Consider the following 24,500-nt stretch of genomic DNA (forward strand, 5'->3'; position numbering starts at 1 on the left):
TTTGCTGCGGTCCTCATGGACATATGGCATGCACACATGCCAGATCCAGAACTGGGCTAATGAATGCAGACGCAGACTGGACCAGACACTGCTGAAGGAGCTGAGGGGAGGCTGCAGCACAACAACTGACTCATACAGAGCACAGCCACACACAGCTCACTGCATGTGGCCTTTTCCTTTAGCAAGAGCTTTGATTAATGGCCTCAAATTTTTCTAACTACAATGATGATTGTTTAGTTCAGAGCTACAAGAAGCCCTCAGTGCGACAGCGGGGCAGTCACTTTCACTACCTGACCCACTGCTAGGCCAGGAGTGGGTGTGGGCTATCATATGCCTCCTCTACGCAGTCACCAGCTGTGCCTTTGACACGACAGGAGTTTCAGTGGGAGAGCGTAACATACATGGAGACTAACGCTATCTACCTGGCTGGAGGCATCACTGCTTACTGCTAAACCCTGGTTTCTGAGATGTCATGTCAATGTTTTACATCTACATCACTGTACTATACATGCTTCCCCTGTGTGTATGGTCGACAGAAGGAAAAAAAGAAAATACAATACAAACAACTGAGCCAGTTGCTGCTTGTTTGGAAAAAGGAGTGGAAACTAAGTGGAGGAATGTTTCACATTTAAAGCCAATAGTACGGCAGTATAAATGCTCTTCCACAGCAATCAATATTTACAGATCTGTGTCACACAGTAGCAGCAAAAAGTATATTTATGGTTCCTTACAGTGAGAAGTAACGTGACTTAAGACCTCAACTTCTGATGCTGACTGGTCTCTATACATAACTCCAGACAAAGTCATCTACCCATAAACTATGACTTCATTTGTAATTTCAGAACAACTCAGAACATGTGCAGCGTGAATAGAGTTTGAGACAAGTCGCACTGTGCACATGCAATAAAAACAATAAATGATCCGAGTAAATCAAATGAATTGGTGCATTATACCAGTCATACTGACTAATGATGACAGAGGAAGGTTGAACTCAGTGACTTTACAGGGGACAAGAAGAGGAAATATTTTCAGCGTAAAAAGTAATATCACAAAGGATTTGTGCACCATAAAGTCTTAGTTAAGGGTGTGTGTAGGAAAAAAAAAAAAAAAAAGAATCATGCACGCTCTTCAATTCAATCTCCATCTCACTTTATGACCACAAATTTTCATTACAGTTTTCATACTGTGTTAATAAAGTGAGTGTGCAGAATTCTTTCAAAAATATCAATAAAAAAATAAAAATAGTATAAGTAAAAAAATTTGAAAATCATATATAGTATTGTATTCATTTTAATGAACGCTATTCTTTTTACTATTTTTAGCACGGCTAACTTAAAGGTCTCATAGATTCTATATTAATACTGTGAAAGTATCAAAGCGCTCAGAGAAATGCACACAGCCTGTGTTCAGAAACTCAGCCTTAAAACGAGCCGTCAGGACTTCTGTAAATTTGTGATGTCACAAAAAAATCAGTCACTGCCCTCAGCCATGCCCCAAACACAGCCTATCCAGACCCACCATCCAACCTTGCAGGATTTGAAATCTCTGAGTGTCAGCCAATCAGAAGGCTAAGAGTCTCTCTTCTGATTGGCTCACCGACCTGCTGTTACTCCAGAGAGAAGCCTGAGAGAGGAGATGTAAACTACACTAAACTACTACACTGAGATGGTTTTTAGTACATAAAACCACAAATATATCTTCTTATGGATATCAAAACTTTCAAATAAAACAGTGTAAAATATGGGACCTTTAAGGCCCAGTCACACCAGCATTGAGCATCGAGGTCAACTTTTCTGAACGTCAGAGCTGCAAGAGCTGATCTTTGAGGGAACTGAGAGCTGAAGAGTCCAAAACAGAGGAAGCTAACAAAACTTATTAGGTGTGCTGAACATCCACTTTTTACTTAACGTACCTCTGCCAGAGTACAAACAGCCCCAATAAAAGAGGCATCAATTTCACACAGATATGAAACAGAAGTAAAAGGTTGAAGAAACTGGCAGAGTCATTGTGACTGACCTACAGTAGCATGTTCCCAGCTAGGCCAGACTGTTAGGGTGCGGCTTGCCAGCTACAGTAGATGGAGTTGCCACCACGTCACCTATTTTGTGAGCACGACAAATGACCTACATTCCTACAAAGACGCAAGGTCTGGGATTTTTTTTTCTTTTTCTGGTGGGTCCTGTTTGTCGAGTTGTTAATAACAACAAAAGCTTCACTCCAGGCCATTCACAACAGGCATCAAAAATTCACAAGTCCTGTGCCATGGGGGCCGTGTGGTGAGCAGCTCGCTCTCACGCGGACTTTGGATAGTTTGCAGAAAGTGGGCCAGAGTCTGTGAACCCTCTATCATTCTGCCCACCTGCAGGGCCAGGGGAATGGAAGTCACAGCAGTGAAATGAGCAGACAGTCTAGCTTTCAGATCTCAAAAGGGGGGTTCTGGGCGGCGTCTCGTGCCATGCGATGGTCCCTGCTCCACGAGCTCTGGGAGTCATGACAAACAATCGTCGTGACTCACAGACCACACAAGACTGATTACACTGAACAGTTTCAAGTAAAGTCAGCTGATATTAATGGCGCATGACGCTGCACGGCTGTCGGCGGATTTGTTAAAGATTGCCCCAATCGTCTCACATGGCCTCCAGCTCTTCCTCTCATCTCTGCCCTTTCATCTCCCCCTAAGTGACATTATGACCTAAAATCGAAGTGAGCTAGTCAGCCTCCCTAATGCTCTGACAATATAACGCGTCTCCATATCTCTCCGTCCTCGTGCTCCCATTCACAATATCTTAATCCTCATCATCATTGTGCCGCCTTTCTTCCTCGATTCCAGCTGGAATGTGATTTGATTCTCCATTTTTTTCATTGGCCTCCTCCACCGCTTGAATCGCCCCTCCCTCCCTCCCTCCCTCCCATTGCTATTGTCCCTGCCTATTTTTCCTCTCTCCCTCACTGCAGGATCCAGTCTAGCTTGGATGTTGGTGAATGAGCTCAGGCAAGGGCATGTATAGTCTCTCCATCATGTTGCTTCCCACAGCGGACTAACCTTACCTTCTCCTTCCAAGATAATTCAAGTGGCTTAAGTTCGTTTGAGGCAAAAAAATCTTCCTCTTTTTGTAACAGATAGTAATAATGTGTATGCTAAGTTATTCTCAAAGGGCTACAATTACTACAAATTAGAGGTTTAACAGCGTCAGTAGTAGTGTAATCGCTGTCTTTCTGAGAGCAGTTCCTCACAGCATCACCTCTGGCAAGCTGCCACACACAGCGTGGCCCCAGTTTGTTCACTGGTGTTGACTGGAAGAAAGAAAGCCTTTTGATGAATGATCACAGCTAATGTGTTACTTGGATTATTTGCTTTATGTTTGCATATTACTACCCCACCACACATGATACTTTATGATGTAAAACATCAACTCTGAATGTCATTCACACACATGAAAAAGCCAGTGCTTTTCTGTAGACTCATCATCCTGCAGATGTTCGACATCGTCTCATTTATACGCACATAAATAATCTTGTCAAAATGGGATTACGGCAGTAAAGCTAGGTAGGGTGGAGCCCCCGTAGCTACTGTAGTCTATGTATATATGAGTATGTGATAATGCTTCCGAGACCATTTCCAACATACGTCAAAACATGCCAAAGGCAAGTCATTCATCTTCAGATTTCGCTGCTTACATCAGTACATGATGCCTGGGTGGCACATTTACATTACAGGAATTACTTCCATTTCACACCCCTGAGCTTGCCAGGAAATTTATGTTTTCAGGCTTGTCCTTTAACAATATAACAAGACTTATAATCCCTGGGAAAAAGAAGGCAAAAAAGAAAGCTGACTAATAACACAGCTATGCGTGGAATATGATGTTCATTACAATAGAAAGAAGCTTCTTGCTGTGAGGCGACAGTGCTAACCACCCCGTCACCGTGCCCCCGGCAGACTGGGGCCTTTCTGTGTGGAGTTTGAATGACTCCTCTCGCCTGTGTGGGGTTTCCTCCAGGTACTCCTGCTCCCTCCCACAGTCCAAAAATATGTACGTTAGATTAACTGCCGACTCTAAATTCCCCGTAAGTGTGAACGGTTGTTTGTCTCTACATGTCAGCCCTGTGATAAACTGGCAACCTGTCCGGAGTGTACCCCGCTGTGACGGCCCTCTGCCTCTGCTGTGGCCTCTATGGTTGTCTTGTCCTTGGTCGCCGCCTGTGCTTCGTCTCCCCTCAGGTCCTGGCGGCGAAGTTAGTGTTAGTGCAAGTGGCTGCACCTGGCCAAGACCATCCATCCTCATTTTCTCTCTTGCAGTGCAAATGGGAGACGGAGTTTCTTTTGTTTGGTTTGGTTATACATACAACACCACCCTTTGATACATCCACCCACCAACACTACTGACCATTTCATACATGTAGTTGTTGTATTTGCCTCTTTCACGTGAATAAATGTGATGTGTTCTTTTATTTCAAGTACAATTGTGTACATTTTCCCTCCTTTTGTCGTGGCCAGGTCGAGACAAATTAGGGGCTCATCCGCCATGTGAGCCGGGACTGGCTCTAGCACCCCCGCGACCCTAAAAGGATGAGCAGTATGGCTAATTAATTAATTAATTAATTAATTAATACAATACAAAGTGGATGGGAAAAAATTCAACAAAGTCAAATAGAAAGAAAAAACTAAACATTACAAAAAGTTAAGACGCACATAAACATCTAATAGTAGACTATAATGCTTTGATGTCATCGTGCTCTGAGTGTATTTATAGTAATTAGGTGCACCAGTCAGAAATCATACTCCTACATATTCTATAGCCTGTCATATCACCGTTGTGCTCCAATGATTAAGAAAGGTGCCGAAACAGTTTAATCAGTAAGTGTCTTCGTTAATAACTAAAATAAAAGCTTTGGATATTCTTCAGTCTTCATCATCAGTTAAGTGCATAAAAGCTTGCATCAGACAAATAAATGTGATTAATATGACAGTACTGATACCGTTAATGCTCCATTTAATAAGATTTCATCAGATGTTTGATGACAGGGACAGTTTTATCTGCAAGGCTGTTAATTTCTGAATAGCAGCACAAAACTTACAGGCACGTTTCCAGCATCACTTTTAAGCCGAAGCATCGGGCTGCATCAACTCCACATGCCGTCGACCAAGATTCACCCACATGCTGGTTGTATTGCCGCAATACATGACTCAATCATGGCAAAAATACCGTTTATTGTCATGACTTCAAACTGAGAATGTGGTGCTAGAAGGGAAATCTTCAATGCGGTATATCATCATCATCCAAATCACATTTCTTAAGTGAATTGATCCCCCCCCATCCCCACCGAGCATCACACATTGATGATATCGATGTGTAAGAGGACCTGAGTGAAGACTTTGAGTCAGTCCACCAGGTAGCAGTTTATCATGAACTCCTGCTTGTTCTTTTAAGACTAGCATTAACTTTTACACGGCAGTGATGAGTCGCTGAATTCAGGGCAGGTAACAATCAATGGAGGTTTAAGATGTGAACATCGATGGGTTTGTTCAAACTGATAACTGAGGCTTTGGCAGAAAGTCTCCAGAAGGAAATCTGCTTTCTTCTTATTGACCGTGTGAACAATCGCAGAAATTCAATGATAATTTGTTTCATAAAGAATTATAGTGACTTAACATTATACACAGGTTAGTAGAGACTGTCTTTACACAACGTTAACCATAGATGTACTGAAACCTAGCTTTGAGAGTGATGATAATATCATTTGGGACCTGCAAAACAGTCCTCTTCACAACCTCATTCTTTATATCTCGGCTTCAATATTTCGTAAAATCCAGGACGCCTTCACCCTGCAGACACATTGTCTGAAAATGTAAACAGAAACAAAAAATCTCAATACAAATCATGCATCTGCTCATGCAAGGCGCTAACACAGCACAGAGACATACACAAAAAGATCAATAACGTAATTAGGCACAGTGATGGTATCACAGTCTTACAGGTGGTTTTAAGCTTTACTAAGCCGACCGGCATCTGTGTGTCACGAAGGAATAATCGATTTGATTTGAAGGCAATAATCTCAAGAATTCCTCTGTGCGTTTCCTTCACTCGCCGTCGCCTCACTGACATGGAGTCGAATTGTTTATTCCCCATATCAGCTGACAAATGACACTTGAAATGTGATAACAGCTGTGATGACTCCTCTCACTCTGAATTAGCTCTCAAATCAGACAATTATATAAACAGACAATTATATCAGAATGGACTGATTAACTGCTGAGGAAATCAAAGCTTTCTCAGTGTGGAGGTAGAACAGGATTACAGCAGTAGCGCAATTTTGTAAACTAACTGACGCACAATAAACGCGTACTGTAGAGGACCCAGGTAGCAGAAGTGTACACACCCTCGCACACGGAGGTTTCTTCACACAACACTGCCTGTGAGGAGCAAATCAAATAAGGGCGGTTGCATAACTTTGAATCGTTAATGGAGGTATTTCACAAGTCAGACGTCAGACGTGAGGGTGTGTTTGTGAGTGATAGGGTTTGGTTATAACAACAGCCATTCAGGTTAAGGTTATGTTAGGTTAGCTTAGGTTTAGAGAGGTACAGCTGAGGCAAAGACTGTTTTCCAAGTCTCTGTGGGCATCACCCTCACACACGATCCAGGAGGAATATAAGAACAATGTTGATGCGACACTCTGAGAAAAAAAAAAAAATATTGAAAAAGTTCACCTTAATCAGTTTTGTCACACCTATTGCTATTCTTAAGCTGACATCTAATTACAGGATAACAATGCTTTAAGTTTTGGAACCACATTTCGGATAATTGTCATCATTAAAAGGATGCCGGATTAACTACCAGCATCTCTTCTTTGCAATGTGCCAGTGGATATACGGACAATTATCACTGGATTTCTTTGATACTGAAGAAAACTTAAAAGGTGATGATTCATAGGCAAGTTCTGGGGTTATAAAGGAGTTAATTTTTTTTCTCTCCAGTTTCTAAGCAGATTTAAAAGATGTTTACTCGCTACCGACGTCGTAGATAATGATATCCTCAAGAGGTGTTAGTGACACTATATCTAAAATTATGTGTATGATGTCTGACTCAGATTGTGGCAATACATCTCACGGAGCATCTTCACCTTCCCTCTTCCCTTCCACTTTCCTGTGCCCCCCCCCCCCACTCCGGGTGGCACGCCTCACAGTTTGGAAACCTCTTTTAAAGCTTTAGCCTCGAAAACCTGCTATAAGTAAATGAAAACTGTGAAAAGGCTGAGTTGTTATATGGCCTTATAAAAGAAGAAGTGTGAAAACACAAAGAACACCAACAACTCAACTAAAGCCTTCATGATTATTGTTGTGAACATTTCCGAACTTCATGGCCACATTATACAACCAAAAATAAATCAGATTTTAAAAATGAGTGGTGACTACAAATACTTTGTGACAACGTTCAAACAAAATCCCTGTCTGACCCTGACTGGGTGGGTGATGAGCTACAAGGTTGGACAGGCCATCCCACACAGTTTATGGTCAATCAGTGTAAATGGAGGGTACGCCACAAACTCTTGCTGACTTGTTGCCATAAAAGGAGAGGTAGAGACGGAAGTGTGCGCCCACACAAAAAGAGAAACACACTCAGAAGAAACCTTTTTGTTGGGGGGGGGGGGCTACTTCTGCTTGGGCAGTTCAATACATCATTTAAAGAGAGGAACAAACTGCGTTCATGGCTCTCTTCAGAACACACCTGCCTGCTGCAGAAAACAGCAGCCATTGTTCCCAAACTCCTCGCCACACTGCCTGTACGTTGAGCTTTCTGCATAAAGCCGCTGGTTCTGCTCTTGAACTGCACCCACATGACAGAGATTGGACAATGTGCGATTGCCCAAGTGAGTGTAAGTTACTGACAAAATCACCCAACAAAAGATGGAGGACAGAGCATTAAACACCTGAACTGACCAGACAAAGTTTTAGCTTTACTGATCCATGTCCGCTCTGCCTTCAAAAGGAACATTACAAGGCGGGGTAGGAAAAGGAGAGACCCCTTTCAACATAGACAGGCTTGGTGAGGACATGAGTCAGGGATCAGGTTCAAAGTGCCTGTCAAGTGCGACTTGCTCAACAGCTCTGCAGTTGCATTACTGCCTCCGCTGCCCTTCCCTTAAATCTTTACCAACTCCCACAGCGTTTCTTCCTCATTTTCAGAATCTCTTCTTTTTTCTTTCTATCTCATCTCCAATCCATCCACCAATCTGCCCTTCAGTTTTATTCTTGCACACATGGAGTAGCATGAACTGTATGAATTGGGAACCCAACCGTTTTGATTTCTCTCTTCATGTGTCGGTGTGATATTTGACAACTTCTCCAAATTGCCACAGCTCCCGTCTGTAGGAGCTGAATCGCAGATGGGTCGAGAGGTCCATGCTTGAATAGTGCCGCTGAGAATGGCTGTGTGTGTGAGTGTGTGTGTGTGTGTGTGTGTGTGCAGCCTTGACCCATCAGGCCTTGTGGGAAGCTGCAGCTAAACTGATGGATGCCAAGGAACGACGGAGGGAGGAGGGAAGGGGAGGGAGGGAGCGCTGGCTTTGCCAAGTGGGAGACAAGTGCCTGTACTGCAGCAATGCAGGAGAAAAGGGAAATGGATGTCAATGACATGAAAAAAAAGAGAAGAAAAATGGAAGTGTTGATTGAAAACAATGCAGTACACAAATGGCAGTCAGCGCAGCAGGCATCTTAGGAGCCTGTTTGCGAGGCTGACAAGTTTATGCAACCTGATTTTCATTCTCCCACAATTTCTGTTCGGTGTCACTGCTCTGCTGATGTTCCCTCCTTCCACTGCGGTTATGACAATATCACCTTCAGCCTACCAAGCAGAGACAACAAGCCCTGGCAAAGCAAACACTCCCTGCTGAGCCTCCTATGTCTCCTCCCTCCCTTGCCCTCTGAACAAACAGCGTTCCCTCCGGAGGCTACGTGGCAGCGAGAGGGACACTCGGGACTATCGACTGGCTCTCAGCTCTGTTGTTTCACCCCCGTGTAAACAAGGCCTCGGTAGGGCTACCCATGGCTGATGTTCTTACTTCCCGGCAGCAGAGGTAATGTATACATTTCCTCAGTTTTCATTCACCAACCTTCCCCCACCCCCTTCCTGAGTGACCCGCTGCAGTAAAATGTAAACACAGTCCGAGGGAAGCCTCTGCTCATTTTTCATTGTACAATCACCCCCCCCCCACCCTGTGCAAACCCATGCCCGGCCTTCTCTGTTTCACATATCCCAATGACACATAGATACACACGCACCAAACACAAACAGAGCGCACCGAACATACACTCGCTCACGTGCACGCACAACAGCACAAACGCACACAAACGCGCACGCACAGAAAGACGAGGAGATGAGCTAATGCACTGCTACGCACGGCAGAGGGATTGCAAGCGCTCAAGGAACAAATATCCTGTTCTCATCATAAAATTTTCATCCAGTGCAAGCTTGTTGGTGGGCCAAACACATTTCCTGGTGACAAATATACACACTTAACCTTGAGCTGATCTTTTTAACATAATGCGTCTCCTTTATTGTTTTCTAGCTGGACCTTACTCACAGGAATGCCAAGTGCAAAGAGTTGTGGTGAGGAGTCAGATCTTATGACTGGTTGTCATGTTCTGTTGGAAGGACACTGATTCGACACCATGTGCTGAGAACATTGCAACCGTCTTGTACTAATCCTCAAGAGCTATCATGTGGAAGCAGACTAAATTCACACATACGTGCAAAGACATGGACTCTGACATCCATGTGTACATGTGCATACCGACTGTAATTATAATCTAAATGCGTGCAACATCATCTGACTAAACGATCTCACCTCCAGGTTCTTTTAGTAGCTGTTCTAAGACACTCAATCATATCACAGGATCATCTTCAGCAGACTGTAGGTGGTGAAAACTCAACCTAGAGCCAGCAAGTCTATAAAGAGCTCGGAAGAGAAAACTTCAACATCTGCTGATGAAGATCATGCTGTTTGATCAAAAGCACCTGAACAGCTATGATATGTACTAAATGGACCATGTCAACTTCTGCTTCTAAGGCCAAGCTATGAAACTCAATCTGTTAGTCAAATACATTTTATTTTTCAGGACTAGAATTACCGCCTCACGGTTGTATGCCTCCGCCACTCAGAAGGGTTTCAGATTACATCCCTGTTTATTTAGAGTCATATAAAATATCAACCATTAATGTGAAACTTTGGCATAATTGCTGTCTGAAGTCTTAAACGTTTTGTGAGGTCATACACTGACCTTGACCTTTGATCACCAACATCTAATTTTACATCTAATCATTTTTGAGTCCCAGTGGACATTTGTGCCAAATGTGTAGGGAGTCCCTTGAGGAGTTTGAGATATTGCATTCACAAGGCCAAAGTCATGTTTTGTGAGGTCACCACTAACTTGACCTTTTTACCTTAGCCACCAAAATCTAATCAGTTTATCCTTGAGTCCTAGTGAATGTTTGTGCCAAATTTGAAGTAGTTCCGTAAGGGTGTTACTAGGAGATATCACATTCACAAGACCAATACCGTGTTTTGAGAGGTCACCATGCCCTTGACCTTTGACCACCAAAATGCATACAGACGGATGGACGGACAACCCGAAAACAATATATCTGGCTGTGGCTGTGGCTGGCACGGAGGCATAATAAATATGTCACTTTACAAGTACTATACTAGCTATGTGGAAAACAACAGACATGACTTTCAAGAATTTGTTGCATCTCTGTTAATGAAACACAACTCTGCAGAGAAAGACAATCAAACTCTTGCCGGATTGCTCCACAAACAGATGGCAACAGTCAATCAAATTGATAACTGAGGAAGAAATTAATACGGCATTAATGTCACGCTACTGGCAACAGGCAACAGACACGTACATAATAACACGCAGTCATCCATTATTTTGTCAGATGACAAATTTCAGTCTGAAAGCCCCACGAGGAACAGGCAGTTTGGCAAGTGCATCAAACATCTGCAAGTCAATTAAGTATATCATGATATGGTTATTCTAACTCCACTGTGCTGATATAAACTCTCCCCGTGTGGCATTAAGAATAATTTGCAACAGTTTGTTACATCCTCATTTAGCTACTAAGTTTCTGTTTCACACGCACAGAAGCGTCGTGGGGGAAATGCTTTTGATAAGTTTAACTTCACATCACAGCAACACGTCACTGTCAACGCTTTATCTCCATGGTTACATGGCACATTGCATTATTTAGATTCCAAATACATAAAAGTGTCAAAAGTGTTGATTTGCAGGCTGTATTAAGGTTCAACAGGGATCTGGCTTCGTATGGCAACACACACTGCTTCATGTACACAACAGTGAATCAAGGCGACTACACACAGAGAGTCTGCCTTTGAACAGAGGGCTTTTTGAATACATTTGAATAGATTTCTCCCACTTAATGGCTTTATCAAAGGCCTGCTGTCCGGTGACCTCATCAACCTTCAAAGTACTCCCTGCTAAATAGGCCTTGCATGTTAATCACTGCTGAACTGAAAATAATAGAAACGACAACAGGTTACCCCTGATCCAAACAGGAACAAGTGGCGAGGGATCATTGGGATTTGGATGACAGGAGTTTATTAGATAAATAAATCTAAAGTGAGGCTGCCAACAGAGAACATTTTGCATTGAATGTGGGCTTTAACAGTTTTATTCTTTCAGCATTCAAAAGATCACAAGGGAATAAACTAAAACTGAAATTCTTAGGGTAGCTGGCAGCTTCTTAAGGTGGAATGACGCAGGTTCCAGTGGCTGCCAATATCCCATTGGCCGATATCGATCTGATATCTAAAACAACCTGAAATCTTGGCTTTATAATGACACAACAATTTTCCTGGTAGACTTTTCCAAATGACTTTAAAAACTGCGCTGGTCAATGAAGGCGTGACAAAGCGCTGACGATGCCGATGCTCGCTTCTATCAATATATAAAAGAAGCTCTGGAGTCGTGCGCTGTCCACACCATCGAGCCAGACATATAACGCACAACAGGCCTCATAAATATGGATTTGGTTTGGCACGGGAATCAATAATGTACAAAATGAGACAATCTATTATTTTCAATCCCTTTCAGATACACATATGCATGCACGCGGACACACTGACCTGTGGAGACAGGGCACTGGGAGGCTGGGTGAAGAGTGTGGAGTGGGCCGCTGACCGTAGCCCATGTGCTCTCCTGACAGTCTGACGGGTGAAAGGAGCAGACAGTACATCCTGCTGGAGAGAAGACACAAAACACAAACAGACACAAATGTCAAGGGGAGCATCATCATTAGCTCAAAGTGGAAACAGTGTGTTTGGGATAATCACAGTACAAAATGGAAAATTCAAAACCTCACGCTATTTTCAAAACAGCCATCATCAGGACCTTAAGTGCATTACTATGAGCCAAAAAGAGGCTTTAAATAATGAGGCGTGAAAGTAGTAGTTGTGTATTTTGTTTTTTTTTTTCTATTCCCATCATAGGCCACTGTCCTTTGTGCAGCAAATCTAACACACCATGTAGTCGAAGCTGTGGGTGTAAGACAGTAGGAGTATCACGTGAAACTTCCTGTGGGCACTGGGGAAAAGTGTGTGAGGCCGCCTCTGCTGCTGCGGCTGTCAATCACAGATGAAAGAGATGACCAGCCTGCAGCTGCTCCACACCTAAACCAGGATTAGCGGACTCTTTTTCCGCTATCTACAAATTAGGTTGCTTTACAAACTTACTGTTATCATGGGTGAGAAAAGGTGAAAAATACGGTCACTTTGATGTGTGTGGATGCGAGCGATAGTGTGCTTGTTTGGACGGAGAGAGAGAGAGAGAGGTTTCCAGCTCTGTTTGTGTGCGTGTAGGCAGGTGTATGGCACAGGGTCACGGTAGACTGGAATGACTCAAACACTTTCACCTTCAAAGTTAGTGTATGCACTCAGATGTTCCCTGCCTCCCAGCGCTGAGGGAAGATTAGATGGAGATAAAGTGGGACACTCTTCCATTATAAGTACTGAGAGCACCTTGACTGTACACACCGAACAACAACCAGTGCACCCTGTAAACTCCTATTAGACGAAGGTATTTGGATGTTCAGCCTCTCGGGAGGGGTCTGATCACAGACACTTTAACAATACAAGCTGCTTGATGCTTTAACACTCTGCAAACCTGCTGTCTGCCTCCTACGGTAAGCAATTACAAGCACAAAGGTCAGGCGTGAAGTTAATGTTTTCAAAACCATCCTCCTTCACCAGTAGATTTAAGAGGCGATGCTGAAAAATGGTTTATACAATAAAACATGCAAACATTTTTAGCAGCTGCATTAAAGAACATTTTAGCAAGAAGCGCCGAGTTTCGAGCTAAAAATCACATTTATAGCTGCAAAAGGAAAAATCCACACAGACATGAGGTGAACATGCAAACTCCACACAGAGAGAGGCTCCATGTGGCTGGTTGGACTCCAGCTGTGACCTGACAGAGATAACCACTAAGCCACCGTGCTGCCGGTAGATGTGCGCTTTAGGTTAATTAATCAATAGTAATCAGTGAAACAGCCTATAATGAGAAGGATGGCACGAGAAGCCTTGGTACAGCAGTAATTCTGGGTTATCTGCTGTGTCCTTTCTGCTATCAGAGCTCCAATCTATGGTTGTGTGCTTAATACCTTCTCCCTCTACATGTTATTACACACACAATTACCTTTCCTTTAACGACTTTCAGCCTTGGTAAATTACATTTGACAAGCAAGGGTATGGCTTGGATTATGCCCATTTGAGTTTTTGCCAGTGGGTATGAATATATCTTCACACAAGGAACACTTTGGTAAATTGGGTCCATAGTTTTTTCTCAGATAAATATATTCACGGAATGATATGTGATTTTAATGGGTGGAAAATCTTTTCTTCTCAGCATGCAGACCTGCATAGGTTCAGGACCAGTCGAGCTCAAAAATGAGCTACGCTGCAGAGGTGCTGTGATAACCAGCGCTGATGACATTTTTTCCCCCCTCCTCCAGCTGCTTAGCTTCTACAAACTGCAAACAGCAAACAAGCAGAAAGGGACTATTGAGGACAGTTAGTGAAGCAGACTTTCCATTGTTCATAATTATGTTAGACATAGTCTTTTCAGCACAAACAGGAGCAGACGATTAGCCCCCCTAAAGAGCTGACCACACTCACAGTCCTACGAAGGAATGAACAAAGTGTAATCGCGGTAAGACTTTTAAAACACGGTGTCCTCAACATTAAGATAGGTGATGGACCTTGGTACTCAGATAGCATGTTTCAACAGTATTACTCCTTTTTCCTTATCCATGACAAGTCAGGCATCAGCTCATAGGAGGGGTATGCGTTCAAGGCTCCAACGACCATAAAGTGTCTGTGAACATGCCAAAGAGAAAGTCCGTCCTCTTGTTTGTTGCTGTGGAGGAGGAACTGCATTTGTCAAATTGTTGACGTGATGTGGGATATTTACTGAAGTTTGGTCTCTGCCAAGCAACCACACTGACTCATTTTCCATTCTGGCAGTGAATTCAAGCTGCAGCAGGATAATATGCCTGTGTGGGTCAATGAGCTCCCGTTCAACAACAAAACAAAAAAAAAGAAAAAGAAAAAGACTACTATGCGTAACTTATTTTGAAATAAATGTGAGCACAAAATAAACATCACAACATTAATTAAGAAACCACATAATGATGTCTACTAATAAGGCTTAACATGACACCACTAACCCAAACAACGAGGCCGCCAGTAGACTATGGCAAAGACACTGTTCCGAACAATGAGGTCCCCTCTGCATGAATGTAGACAGGTGAGCCCAGGTTGTGCTCTCATTACCCTGCCAATGCTGCTGACACACATGAAACCACCTTATTGTGCAACAGCACTGGAAAATATGCTGCCATAAAGAGTTACAAAACACAGCAAAGATTCAATGCTGAAAAGTTGAAAATGTTGCTCTACATGGAAATGATTACTTCCAACAGGCATCAGTGTGATTTAAAGTGTGACTAAATGCTGTAAATACACACAACCATGTGCACGATCAGTGAATGTCTGTGACCTCTTTGCACCAGTAGGTCTGCGGCCCACTGAGGGGAGGCCCCATCTATTTCTGTTGATTAGACAACAGCTGCTCTCTCTAGATACCAACTTCAACAAACGGAGCAGGATCATACAGAATGTATACACACTCACAACACACCACTTTATTCTCCTGATAACAAAAAAGGCCCCAGTCGGTTAATTCCCCTCCCACAGTACTTTTTTTTATTTTGGATTAAACAAACCAGGGAGGAGACAGATTTATTTTCCGCTTTATACAAACCAGCGACTTAAGTGCAACAAAAAGGAAAACATCCCATATCATTACGCAGCCTGCAGAAAAGCACATCTTCGAACTCTCACTGAGATACATGTAGTCCTGAAGAGCTCAAAGCAGAGCTGAGGAATAAAGTGGTGACAATAATTAGCACTATATTTTTTTCTCAATTACAAAATGTGATCGGCTTGATACATTTTCGCGAAGCAGACAGCTATATTGTATACTTTTATATATTTAATAGATACACAATGAAGGTCGATTCAGCCAGATAATCACATTGAGCTGCAATCGTCACCTGTTGATTTTATTGTATAGTGAGTGAGTGAGTCAATGAAATAATCTGAGATGAAGGCACAGGTTCATAGACTTGGAAAAATGAGAATAAGAATTTATTTTAAATATTGTTACTGTGCGATACAAAAACCAGGAGATCCACTTGCATTTAAAACATTTGTAAGTAAAGTTACTCCAAAAAAAAACAGAGGCAACCTGCTCACAGTGATGGTTAAACTGAAGGTATCACTCTGCTCTCATATGATATGACAATTTGTGCGTAGTTTGTTATTATTGGGATGACACTCTAGCCCAGCACTGGCTCTGCAGAAGAGGATGCTGAAGACACTGCTAGGACTTTGGGGACGCGCCAGTCGTACAAAGACATGTATGTGTTCAGCAAAAAAAGACACAGGAGTGGCACATACTTCAACTTAGTTGATATGGCAAAAGTTCAGCCCCATAATGTGTGACACATTCAGGACTCAGACACAAAAGTGCTTCATACTCCTCAAAGCGAGAAAACAAGCGACTTCCAGCTGTCACGTATTGATTTACTAATTGACTTATGGCACGGTGTGTTATGAGCTTGCCGCTGCAGTGGGACCAATCTCCACCGATCACAGACGCATCAAACCCCAGACTCTACCTGGTAAGCGGCTCGCACTGTTCTCAGGTAACTCCAATCGCACCATCGCTTCATCTGTCATGCTTCACATGTCGTCAGTCTGCCTTATTTGACACCTGAGTGCCGCCTGATCCGCAGCACATACCGGGAATGTGTACGTGAACCCAGAGCCGGGGCCAGACTCCAGCATTTTGTCACCTCTGCACATTTCCCATGCCTGAACTGACATGATCCTCAGCATCTTTAATTACTGGAAATGACTCATCGGCAAGCAGCCAGTGGACTCAGATGTCTCCTTATGCAAGATATCTCCAGCTCAGATTGGCTAATGGTTAATCGTAGATGTCACAGATGCTAAGTTAAGTGGGCCTCCGTGTAAGATTGAGCGATCGAATGGGCCTGTGGGTGTGCTCTGCGGAGACGGCATCTTTCAGCACCATCTACCCAGGACCCAATTGGCCTCAACAATTTAATTTCAGAAAATAATTCCCATCGTGGAAAGAGATGGTAGCGTCTTGTATATACTTGCATACTAGCGGGATGAAAGTCCAACAAGTAAAAGCACAAACTCAAGTCATAGCATATGATAGAGCAAGAGAGTGGGAATATAAAGCACTTCATAACCTACTAGATACATGATTAAATGATCCAAACGTCTAAAAATAATACCTACCTAAGCAGTAGCTAAGTAAAGTCCAATGGGAAACTGTGTAAAAGCCAAGAAACGAAATGTAGTTTTTAAGGGGTAAACAACAAACACTATTTCCTCAGCGTGGCTTTAAAGAGCTGCTTAGTCACAGGAATGGCACGTCAGAGGGGTTTGACAGGTGTCAGAACATGACAGGTGTGTGTGTGTGTGTGTGTGTGTTTTCACGCAGCAGATTATATCATCATCCCAGTAGATGAGGAAGCTCCTGAGAGATAACTGCAGACTAATTAATGGGAATGCTGTCTGTTCCCAGGTAAAGTGAGTTAACCACTCCACAAGATGGTAAATGGAAGGCATCCCACAGAGAGAGGTGTCCGCCATATTTTACCTATGTCACATCCTGTTGTCCTCACTTATGTTCAACCATATGCACAGCTACTGAATATTGCATGCTGAGTACAAGCAGAGGACGATATTTAAGGTCTGTTGTCTATATGGTTTATGTTTGCTCTGTCGTTGTCTGCAGGCACCGCCAAGCTGCAACCTTTCAGAGACTCTGCACCAAAGTGACCGACATATATTATGAAATTGAAGTGATTCGCAGACTGATCTGGCCATCTCTCCCCATCCCCTTATCTTCCACTCAGTTCTTCTTCCTGCCTTGCTCATTCACCCGCTCTGCATCTTCCTCGTACGAGAAAGGCAGTCAGCCCCAGGGAGATAGGGTAGAGTGAGAAGGAAGGGTATAAGAGGAAGAGAAAGTGGGGAGGCTGCAGGCAATCACTGGTCACCAAGAGGAGGGATGAAGAGAGCGAGATACGAGAGGGGAAGAGGAGAGTTAAATGAAATTTCCAACACATTAAGCACACCCTGGTACCAACTGACTGCACATGCGAGGTATAGAGCGGGCTGTTGAGAGGCCTCTGGCAAATGATTGTCTTTATGGCTAAGGAGAATTGATCCAGTTGCAGGGGTTCCCCGGACGTTCCCATATGGTAGACAGACACATAAAGACAGGAGCTCAAGGACAGACAGAAAATAACCTGTCCAGGTAAGCCGAGAGGACGGTCACATTCCCAGCGAACCCAACTGTCAGCCTCTTCTCTCAGGGACGTGTACACATTGTGAGTGCATGTGTGTGTGTGTGTGTGTGTGTGTACAAGTATTAGGATGCGGGAGATTTGCTGCGGGGCTGAACAGAGGAATTACCAGAGCCAGGCCGCGAGTTTCCGATAAAACCAATATAAACCAGACGGAGGGGCTGCACGGTCAGTGTGTGCCTTTACCATTTATCACCTGAGAAATGTGGACGCTCACCTGCGCGCGCACGCACGCACGTGCTGCAAACACTCACTACCCCTACTGCCATTTATTCTCTGTTTATGGGGGGATGCACTCATATATACACAAACAGGGTCATGAGGGCGGGGAGTGCAGAGAGTGAGGTTGACAGCGCAGCGCCGCCAGAGATGAATGGGCGGGCTGAAAACTGCCTTCATTCATAATGGAATACGGCAACAAAGCAGCTTCATCCCCAGGTGTCTCGAGGACTGGAAGAGCCGGACAATGGAAGAAAAAAAAAAGGAAAGCAGGTGGAGACGATAGAACAGGATGGGCGGCCTGTGTGGGCAGAACAATGGCAGAACAATCCTAGAAAAAAAGTCTTACATCTAGCATAAAAATATCGTTCTGATTTACTGCCCCAGGTGTTACCCAAATAAAGCTTAAAAGGGCAGAGAGAGCAACACCATAACATTGCTGGTATTGTCGGAGAGCTGGAATAGCCTGGAAATGTCAGAACAAACACTGCTGAGTTTATCACACTCACTGTTCCATCTATCTTTAAAAGGGAGGTGTTAAGGTCCTGTAAACAAGAATGACTTGAATGTGAAGAAGTAAAGAAGGACGAATCGGATTTTGAAACAGGCTGCAGTTACAATGGAAGATCCAACGGACGGAGGGGAAACCTGCATTGTTCTACAGAATGTGCCGTTTGCTTTCCGTCATCCAAAAGACACACAGACATCCTCCAAGCCGTGGAGATACAGCTAATGATCGGTGGTACAGGGAGTAGAAGCGTGGGCGTGAGGGGGAGGAAACACAGGCACATGAGGGAGAGAGAGAGACAGAGAGAGAGAGATGGAGTGAATGAGCATCAGAAAGGAAAGGAAGGACTGAGCGGGAGAAAATTCCGTCCGAGTTTGTGTCTCTGCATGTCTGTTGGCCTCTGCGTGTGTGTGTGTGTGTGTGTGTGTGTGTGTGTGTGTGTGTGTCTGTGTGTGTGTGTGTGTGTGTGTGTGTAATCATTACAAAGCGCTTATTCTTTGCATCAGTGAAATCCACAAATAGCAAGTACCACCTACTGGCGCAAAGCTATATGAATAGCTGTTGTTCAGTTGCAATAGTGGAACAGAAAAGGGCACATTTTCAATCTTTAAAATGTTTACACTGTTTTTATGTTGTATATATTGAGTGAAATATGGCTTATACTGTTGTAGTGTTTCCAAACGTTATTGTACAAAGCCAGCAGTTGCATGTGAGGGTCTCTAAAGTAGCTGCTTACAACAGCCTGCAGCTGCGTGAGCAACATAGAACAATGGGTGTCTGCACACTGTGTCTCTGCAGGTCGAGTCTCACACAGGCAAAACAACCGTGTATCCAGATTGCTTTTCGAGTTACCCCACAAGTCCGGAGACTTGTCATCACAGCAGTGCAGCTCGGATTTGACTCCAGTTTGAGCCTGTGCTGTAACTCTATCCAACCACATCAATCAAAGTTTTATGGGCCTGTCATTTGTCCCTGCTGAAACTGGTTCCCCCAACGACACGTTTCTATGTGCAAGATATTGCCATATTTCCAGAACATGGGATAGTCAGTAGTATGAAAGGAGGCTGGGCCCCCACCCCATGCTTCTCAGCCTTTTTATTAATAGCAACACGTCATCAAACACATAATAATCAGTCAAATTCAAATACATTTTAGTAGCACTGCCTATCTTCTGTGAAATACATTAAAGTGGCTCTACTCCATGCTATACAGGCTGTGAAATTCAAAACGCAGTATCAAAAATATAGTGTGAAGGCCGTGTGAGCGACATCCCTAGTAATGTTCTGACTGCTGACACCATATGTTAAACTGTTTTCCCAATTCGTCAACCCTTCAAAATCAGGTATTAGAGTATTTATAGGCTGATTGAGCGGATCATTTACATTTTAAAGATTCACGTTGACTGATTTTGTAGGATAAAGGGCGACAGCATTACCCGCCACTCCCACCCACGCCACTTGAACAAAGGGCTTGTCATCTCACCTACAGTGTATCCCTCTTTAACTGGATCGTTATAACACACTTTAGGCGTTATGATGTGAGCTTGTATATAATTTCCACTGCACCCAAACTTCAGGAAGTAACTTCGCTGACCCACAGTATTATGGCCCAGCTTAAGAGCTACTGTATTCAAGACACTGTAAATGCAAACTCAACGCTTTGTGCTGCTCCTTTACATCAAAAGACTTCCATAAGCAAACAACTGCAAAGCAGCTACTGGAAGTCGTGTTTTAGTCACAAATGGTGTTGAGTTTTAAACGCAGCAAGAGGGAAATGGTAAAAACGGACAGATAACTGTGATGGAGGTAAAGAGATGAAGAGATGTAAGAGATGTAGGCAACAGGTGCTTAGTGTAATTTGGTTGAACCTAAAAGCTCAATGTGTCCTGTCGTACGCCTAACAACCACTGCCACGCTCACGCCTCTAGTCCTGATCTCAGGTGCCAGTACAGGTATCGCAGACAGCATTTCAACACGCCTCCACCCCATCTAGTTCTGTTTCTTATTACAGCAGTAGCCTTGTGGCTTTTGCTGTCTCTTTCGATATGTGAAGGAACCTGCTCCCGCTGTAGACGCACAAAATGTATTTTTGGTGTGTAGGAAGATGTCAGATAAGCACAGGATTAAAACAGAGTTGTGAACTAAAATGGCAATAAAGAGACAGACTACAGAAATTACACTTTATGCATTTTCCCTGTGGGTTTTTGTGACAAATGCAAAAATAAGCAATAGAAAAGATAAAATTTAAGCAGTAGCAACTCTCTTCAGATTATATTTGACAAAATAATAACTTATATTTAATTTTGCATCAAAGTAGGTATAAATTTGAAGGGAAAGCCTCATAGGCAAATCAATAATTCAAGACTAGAATGAAAACCGCCTGCCGCTGCCTGTGCATCGTAGCGTTACATTTATTCCAAACAGCCGGCTGAATGGAAAGCAGTGTAGAGTGCAGGGCAGAGCATTGGCCCGGTGGCCAAGTTGTGAAGAAGGCTTTTTACTAAGTACATGTCAGTGCAGAGAAATGGGTATCCTGCTAGATAGAAACTGACATCTTGTAAAAAATGAGCATAGGTCATCTGTGCAAGCAGCTTATTGTGACTCATTCTTACATTTTATTATTAGGTGACCTCTGGGGCCATAGTAATTATGGCGAGAGGAAAGGAGGAAGTCGGTAGTATAAAATTTTTTCCTAAATCAAACAAAGTATTTTTTGTGCCATGAAGGTGCACTGTTTCATAGGAGACGCTCATATCAGAGGGCAGGGACAAACATCCTGTGCGGTCATTGAAGTTGGAGGACTTGTTGGCTAGATGAGATGATACCAAGAATGGAGAAGTCATTTTTGCATAAGAAGCAGAGAAAAGGTGATAATGTAATGGATAACCTGACTCTCTACTGGAAAAACATTTTCGGTGTGCAAAGTGTTACCCAGGCAACAGCAGCTCCAGGAACCTGTATATTTACTTCTCTTCTCGCCTCAAAAACCTGCCTCTGTTAGTCACATGCACATGCACTTTGTGGCCTTGGTTTGTGGCGAGTAGAATTACTCACATACCCCTAACATCAGTGTAAAATACCTGGATTTACAAGACAATTCAGTTCATTGTAACTTTAAAAAGGCTGGTAACAAATAAGAAAACACTGCAACTGTGTTGCTATACACGCTTCAAAATGGAAATATTCCTAAATTCCCCTTCTTCTCACCCCAACCCCCCTGCATCCCCTCTGCTTTCCCATGCAGTTCATGCCCGGGTTGGGATTTCCCCAGGGCTCCCCTCAGGACCCAGGTCGGTAAAGGCTCTGGCGGTGCGAGTTGAAAGCTCAGCTGGTGGTACATCACTGATCCGCTCTGATGCAAAGCTCAGCTCTTCTGCATCCTCACTGCTTAACTTTTTTTTCTTCCCTGGGAAAACAACAGCCAGGCTGAATACCTAGTAACGGTTTGCCTAGATGACAAGCATTTGATCTCCATGCTGCAGCTGTATGGAGGAATAAATCAGTAATCTTTTTCTGAGGAGCGGATCATTTACTCCCTGCATAATAAGGGAGAAGTTATGGGGCTCAGTTGCGGCTGGCCTACACAGCAGGTAAAAGACCACAGGAGATACACAAATAACAGGGTCAGAGATGTATATCAGCAGGGTTTTTCCATATGCACCATGGAAACCATATTTTCACTCAAGTGCCAAAGGAACAGCAAACAGCCACGCCCACTCTTAGATCAATACCCCGCAGACAACAGTTCTGTTCTAGCAGAGCAAGGAAACAGCTGAAGTGAAACATTCAAATAATTTAATATGGCTGCCACATGCTCAACATGTGGCCACTTTTAAATACCTTAAGAGCAACATAATGGAGCTCAATTGTACTGAGGAAGACACATTCAAATGCCAGTGGGTCATGAGATTCCACTGCACTGCAAAAGCCTGAGATGTTCCTCTCTCTCTCTCTCCCTCTCTCTCTCTCTCTCTCTCTCTCTCTCTCAGAGACTGACCTATGAAAATAAGATTTTAATCTGCATTTCTTTGCCTGGCTTCACAGGATATTTTGCATGCAGAGGGGAAGGAGCAGTGCTGTATTTGCTTTGCATACAGTCTGTGCATGTGTGTGGTATGAAGCAACGCTGGGTAAACTTTACATCCAGAGTGATTTGCAGGAGCCTGTTACATGTTACTTCCCAAGCAAAATGTAGATGCTGCTGCAACCACCAGAGAGCTTTCCCAGACTGCTATGGAAACACTGTCATGACAACTGGATATAAAATGTAAAACCTTTAGCTAAACTAGTCCAGAATCGTGTCCTGCACAATGACTCTTTGCTCACTAAACCAAAGCCCAACGAAGACCGTCTCCATGGAAATGCATTCTCCAACAAGGTCTCCTCTCCACCATCTCCTCCATCCTATTTATAGAATGGTGGAGTGCTAGCTAACTGGCAAAGGATGAGTAACAGTACAGTGAGAATGGAAATGTCTAGTATCTCAACCTCTCCATGTTGCTTTTTCTTTTTGCTCACAGCTTCATTTCAAATCAAAGGCTCTGAACAAGCTTTCACACAAACAGCTGACTAACTATCCCCGGTCTCAGGAGGGGAAAGCAGGTTTTATGTGTGTGAAGCTGTGAGAAGCTTGTGTGCGTGCGTGTGTTTCAAGCTGATGCAAGCCTTCGGGGTATGCGCATACACACATGCCAGACATCAGAGTGAAGACAGCAGGCAGCAGGGTCACCGCTAACCACCTCTGCCAGAAGGTTGTGGGACTCTGCAGTTCGTTGCTTTTTGACCTTCATGTGTGGAATGAGGATGAGGAAAAAAAAAAGGCATGTCTGAGGTCAGCAGCTTCTTCCCCAACGTAAAGCAAGGAAAGGATGTGAAGCAAGCACATGCACAAAAAGGAATAGTGAGAGGTATTTCTCATTTCCCTCAGAGGTCTGTCATAGAACAAAGAGCTGGACACACAGCACACCTGCAGCAAAGCCCCAGCCTTCTTAAGTGAGCAACAAAACAGACCTCCAGCTCAGCGCCTTTAAAGTAACAGTAACAGTCTGAACACGCTGTCAGAAGTGAAGGGAAAAGTCCTCCCCAGTCACACTGGTAATGCTAATTAGCATTAGCCTACATGAATTAATGATATCATGCTGCAGTTGCAACATAAAGACGAGCCCCGACAAACAACATGGCGTTAACTCGATGACCGAGAACAACAATTATGGCTGTCAGCTTTGGTTAGCAAACACACTCAGTCTCAATGACCGCTAATGAGACCATGAGTCGCCATCATTTTTATTCAAACACCGCCGTATCTCCTAGAGCTGCTGCTGTTCTTCCTGAATATCCTTTCTTAGATTGATGACCTGATGACACTGCTGCGAGTCAAGAGTTAAGTGGTCTTTTAATCCCAAGAACAAAAGAATTTCAAAATCTTTTGCGTCGCACTGTCACGTCAGAGACCTAATCAACAATGGATTATAGCAGCGGAGCTATTTACATAAGCAATTTACTTACTGCCCCGCTTCCCGGAGGTGCCTTTGAGTAGAGACGAGATTGTATCTCTCACACGTTGTCCCTTCTAAGTCCTTACTGACTTTCATATACAACAAGAAAGAACACCACTTTATAAGGAACACTGTTTTACAGTAGTCCATGATAAATTGGCCTGTTGTAAAGTTGGGTCTATGTATATATATTTGTGAGACAACATTAATTGGTCAAGTGTAAGAGATTTTTCGGTACAGTTTATAACGAGGCAGCAACTTCTTTAATTCAGTCTGATTGTGTTAGGTC

At 43.5% G+C, this 24,500-nt stretch overlaps 1 protein-coding gene across 2 annotated transcripts in view; it reads right to left on the reverse strand.

The window, feature by feature from the left end:
- The window catches only part of mcu (mitochondrial calcium uniporter), a 55,662-nt gene that overhangs the window by 19,826 nt on the left and 11,336 nt on the right, over positions 1 to 24,500 (reverse strand). Inside the window, exon 2 of one of the 2 annotated variants that reach the window (XM_023411710.2) lies at positions 12,151 to 12,261. In XM_023411710.2, the coding sequence (XP_023267478.1) occupies positions 12,151 to 12,261 (111 nt within the window). Of the gene's footprint in view, positions 1 to 12,150; positions 12,265 to 24,500 lie in introns of both variants that reach the window. The other variant, XM_023411709.2, reaches the window with a different exon arrangement.

The sequence above is a fragment of the Seriola lalandi genome, unplaced genomic scaffold, assembly GCF_002814215.2.
Source record: "Seriola lalandi dorsalis isolate HSWRI2012SDOR001 ecotype SW California unplaced genomic scaffold, Sedor1 jcf7180002054470, whole genome shotgun sequence".
NCBI lineage: Eukaryota > Metazoa > Chordata > Actinopteri > Carangiformes > Carangidae > Seriola > Seriola lalandi.